Source organism: Notothenia coriiceps, unplaced genomic scaffold (genome assembly GCF_000735185.1).
Source record: "Notothenia coriiceps isolate Sejong01 unplaced genomic scaffold, NC01 NC01_scaffold00023033, whole genome shotgun sequence".
Lineage (NCBI taxonomy): Eukaryota > Metazoa > Chordata > Actinopteri > Perciformes > Nototheniidae > Notothenia > Notothenia coriiceps.
The window spans coordinates 1-4998 of NW_011355734.1; the positions used below are offsets into that span (position 1 = coordinate 1).

Consider the following 4998-nt stretch of genomic DNA (forward strand, 5'->3'; position numbering starts at 1 on the left):
TTTCTGCTTCAGAGAGCTGAAGTTTGTATATATCACGCAGTCTGTCTTCTGGTTGCCTCTTTTTTGAATGACGAATACACACTACCGCCGCCTGCTGGTAAGGAGAGTTATTGCCACTCACGCATGCGCAGTGCTACTTGGCCGTCGGCTGAAGTGGTGTTGCTCAAGTTAATACTCAAGAAAAATATCTCAATGCTTCATCCACTACTGATGCCATGCCCCCCAATGCCCCCCATTATTTAACACATTTGCTCAATTAATAAAAAAGTACATGTTTTTGTGGATTCAGACAGTATTCGAAGTCTGCTTTATCAAGAAAATATTTATCTGCTCGCTATATGTGTTATAGAGATTAGATACAGATTATTTTAGATTGTACTTCAATAAAAAGCTTAAGAATATAAATTAATTTAGTTCATATACGTATAGTAGGAACATGTTGATTTCCTGACACTAGCATTGAATGCTAGAAAATATTCAATAATGAAACTAGTTTACTTGGTGACCATATCTTTATATTTTTTCAATTGTTGTGGACTCAATAGGCGCTTTCACACCAAGTACTTTGCCGTACTTAGTTCATCAGAACTTATCTGATGAACTAAAGAGCAGATCACGTTCACACCGGAAGAAGTCCCTGAGGGAGGATTAGGCAAATGAAGCTGCTGACATCCCTTCTTCTTCTTCTTCTTCTTCTTCTGCTTTGGGTTTACTGGCAGGCCGCAAACAACTTCACGGCATATACTGCCACCCGAAGTCCCCGGGCGGAAGTCCCCGGAGTTGGGGACTGGCTTCTGAAGCCTTCCGAGTAAATCGCCAGAAACGCCGACACCTCCTCATCTCCACCGCTTCCATGTTTTCTTTTGTGTTGCCATAAATTAGTCTCTCTCTGTTGTGCGCTGGGCTAATGCTAATAATGCTAATGCGAGGAAAATAAAATTGCGGCTTCACAAAACTTTTGGGGAGTTTTACGGGGCGTGGTTTACAATCCGCCCAGCCAATCAGAAATGGGAACCTTTTTCTCCCATGAGAGTACCTGCTCTCTAGCAGGGACTGAAAAGGGGGTGAAAAGGTTCTCATGAACTAAGTTCTAGTTCCGGATTTTTTTGGTGTGAACGCACATTTTCTGAACTATATAGGAACTATACTGGGAAAAGTACTCCGGGGTGAAATCGCCCATTATGTAGTGTTTGTGTATACCCACCCGGACTGTGTGTACTCCTGCATTACAGAGGCCACTCTCTGGACGAGCTGGCCTGTGGGGATGGGCTCCTGGTAAACCAGGAAGTACTGTTGTGCCAACTTCCGGGCTCGTCGCACCAAAACCCTGCAAGGACACAACTCATTAATTTATCTGTGAATGCTAGGTTCAGTAGTCAGACAAACACTGGTTGCATCTTCTAGATTTCTCTCACACAGTCATCAAAATCCTGAATCATGCATTTTAAAACCTTGGGCACACAAGATATAAGACACTTTTCATTACGCCAACTGTTGACCCAGAAATCCCCCCCCCCCCTTTCCAATCATAGAGGATCTCCCAATCCCTTAAATGAAACACCTGAATTATACAAGGAGAGAGGAGGCTTCTTAAGAAAGGAATAGATTTGCTTAAGCCGTTTATAATAACCTAACACAGCCCATTTTGACATTACCTCCCCTATAGTGCTTTTAAAGCCTTTGGACATCAGACAGAACAAAACGTTGTGTCTCAAGATAGCAAACTAAACCTCAGCAAAAGAATCCCCACCTGTAGTCAGGACCCATTCCACTGTAGACCATGCCTATGTGTTTAGTGATGGGCTCCACTTTGTGGACACTCTGTTCATCATACAGAATGGACTTTTGTTTCTTCTCTGTTGCCAGGACAACTCCATTGGAAGCTGAAAGTAAAAGACAAATCAAAATTAGCATCTTCAAAAATGTTAACTTTCTAACCAGCTTCAACTATATGTAATGCATACATTTGAAGGACATTAGTGGCCAATTAGGTTTCTGCACCAGTGTCTGTGACATTGACCTATTGACTTGTCTGAATACAAATCAGGTCCTTTGTTTTAATAAGCTTGTAAAACCCTCATTGTGCAATACTGCCATATTTTGCCACCGAGTCACATTTCCCTCTGCACTTGCAGTTGTGTGTTTCTGTTGCAGAAATGGTTCACATCCATGCGTTCCCATGGTAATGATCCTTTAGCAATACATGCATTTAAGAATTATACACCTTTCAAGACAGAGTCTTGTTGCATCCTCTGATATCAATCCGTCATCTAACATATGTGGATTATTCTATAACATGTTTTTTTCAACTCTAAGCATGCACCGTATTTCATCAATATTTAAATAACATTAAAAGACATGGGACCCACTTTGTCTAAAAAACATAGTAGTTTTTCTCCGCACATTTCCATGACTTACCTTTGATGCCCACTGAGGGAGCTCCGGCTGCTACGGCTGCCAGGGCATACTCAATCTGGACCAGTTTACCCGAGGGGCTTCAGGAAGAAACAAAGGATGCTGCATTACTATTATGTTGAAAGACAACATCTACTAAACGTTAACGGCTTCTGTAGTAAAGTTTCAAAACGGGAGCTCATGTATTATGGACAACAAAGACGAAACCGAAAGCTAAAACTACCGACTCATCTGAGCTATTGTAGCTAGCTAAGCTAGTTTTAAGTTATCATGTGGAACTGAACTGTTTCGGGCTATTCAGTGACACGCTTTCAACTACAAATGTGTGGCAGGTTTTTTATTTTATCATCAATATGAGAAAAAGTCACTTTTTAACTGTTTCATTTGAAAACACGTTAGCCAACATGCTAACAGTTTGCATTAGCCGATTCATTGCACTACCCGGCGATGACAGTGCATCAGCTACAACTTTGGCCCAAATCTGCTTTTACTGTCAAAATGCAAACCCTGCGTATACTTTATCGAACTGTCATTCAACAACAACCTCTACGTGCTAAAAATGAAGATGCTAATTTCAAATTAAAGGTAATTATTTGAAAAGTTTACCTAAATGTGGTGAGGGAGAAACTGTAGCCTCGTTCCGCCATCTTGTTCTTCTTCTTCTACTCTGTGTTGCCTGGAGACTTGCACATCCACTGAAGAGTGCACACTGCCACCTATAATAGTCACTGCACATGGACACCCACCCGGCCTGCCGTACAACCTAACATTGTTTGGATAAATAAGAAATGCAATTGTTTTAATAAAACAAAATAATATATTCTTCGGAGGAGGAGATGGGTCATTGCCTCACAAATACTTTATTACAGATAAGATGTAGAGAGGTTGATCTAAAACAAGTTTTACAATGCAAAGTAATTCAATAACTTTAAACCTTTTATGTAAGTAATCCAAATCATAGAATCTTATAGAAAAATAAATGCATTATTTATGAACATTTTATATTCAGATTCTTTACTTATGACATCATTATTATAGAAAATGCATGTGCATATTTCAGATATCTTACTATTTATAATGATAGCCTAATTATGTATATACTTAACACATGTGCCTGCTACTAAATAATCACAGCATTTGTATTTTAATTTGTACACAAATATTAAATAATAAAAAAAGAACTAAAGTCTAGAAAAAAGTTTGGTGTTTTGTTGAACCATAGAGACTGATTTAAAGTATAATTAATTAGTTAATAAACAAAGTTGAGTGCATTTTAGAAAAATGGCCGCTAGGTGGTAGTAAAACGCCTAGATGACTTTCGCCTGCCTGAAATTAAACAGAGGAAGAAGCGTGGTCTGTCGCAGTTCGATGACGATGTATTGAGTCTCTGTGACCGTGAGCTGTTTGACATGTACGGAAAGCAAGCGTGCTGACCAAAACAATGATGAATTTAGCGACTTTAGTGAACAGCCTCAGAGGCTCTCTGCTGAGCATTGAGAGAAGACTTCTGCAGGCGGCCGGACTAGAGAGACAGCTGGGTGAGTTTACTGACTGGAGCCTAGCAGGCAGAAGGTTATCCTGCTGCTGACCATCGATACAAGCATGGGCGTAATTTCCACTGGGGGCAGGGGGGACATGTCCCCTCCACTTTTCAAAATCCCGTTTGTGTCCCCCCAACTTTTCACATTTAAAAAAAAAAAATGTTTTACGCAAGTGGTCATCGTCACGGAGGAGCGTCTGTGTGTCTGTGTGTGGCAGGAGCGCATTTTGTGTGTGAGAGAGAGAGAGAGAGAGAGTTACGGGGGTTGTTGTTAGTATCTGGTGCTAGCTCGGAGATTAGATTAGAAGCTGTTTCAACAATAAGGAGAGGGAGAGTCCTCTCCTGTCGGACTGAGAGGCTGAGATAACATCAGCTCAGGGAGCTAAAGGACTCGCTGAGTGGTTATATTGTAAACTTTAGTCTAAGTTATCTCAGTGAGTCTCAAACGGTTTGGTCTAAACAAATATTTCCATCTATTTAATATAGTTGTTCAAAATAAGTTAAAAAGTAATGACAATGTCAGTAAAAAATTAAAAACACAGTTTGAAAGGGAAGTGATTAGTAAAATATGCATAAATAAAAAGAAAGAATGCAGACTAGGTAAGATAAAGATAGGAGAGAGGAGTATATCAATGATGTGTTATTGGTTGTGAGCATATTCTAATGGTTTTTGGAGTATTGAAATATATACAGTTCTGTTTCATATGAGTGTTGGAGAGCTGTATCCATAAATCTCTTAATTTGTGCACCAGATTGATGCCTTTAACTTCAATTTAAAGAAACAAATCTTACCGGGGGTGCATGCCCCCGGACCCCCCTATAGGATGTGAGGTCATCACAAATAAAACAGGTTCATGGATAGATAAATTTGCACACTCATTATACACACTACACATTTTTCTTGGATTAGTTAACACCATAGTCCCTAATATATATTTGTAGAAAGGCAAGAAATGGAATTAAATCGAGAACAATGTTTCATTGCGGAGGACCCCCTGTTTTGTGTCCCCCCCACTTCTCAAACCAAAGTTACACCCTTGGGT

The 4998-nt window shown here is 40.0% G+C and overlaps 1 protein-coding gene across 1 annotated transcript; it reads right to left on the minus strand.

Annotated features, from left to right (window-relative positions):
• Positions 1–1175: 1175 nt before the first annotated feature.
• LOC104954216 (proteasome 20S subunit alpha 2) lies at positions 1176–3130 on the minus strand. Its single transcript, XM_010781292.1, has 4 exons — positions 3022–3130; positions 2419–2495; positions 1751–1883; positions 1176–1327 (listed from the first exon to the last, which is right to left on the minus strand). Exons 1-4 carry the CDS (start codon positions 3060–3062, stop codon positions 1180–1182), a joined length of 399 nt encoding a protein of 132 aa, XP_010779594.1. The 5' UTR covers positions 3063–3130; the 3' UTR covers positions 1176–1179.
• Positions 3131–4998: the final 1868 nt, after the last annotated feature.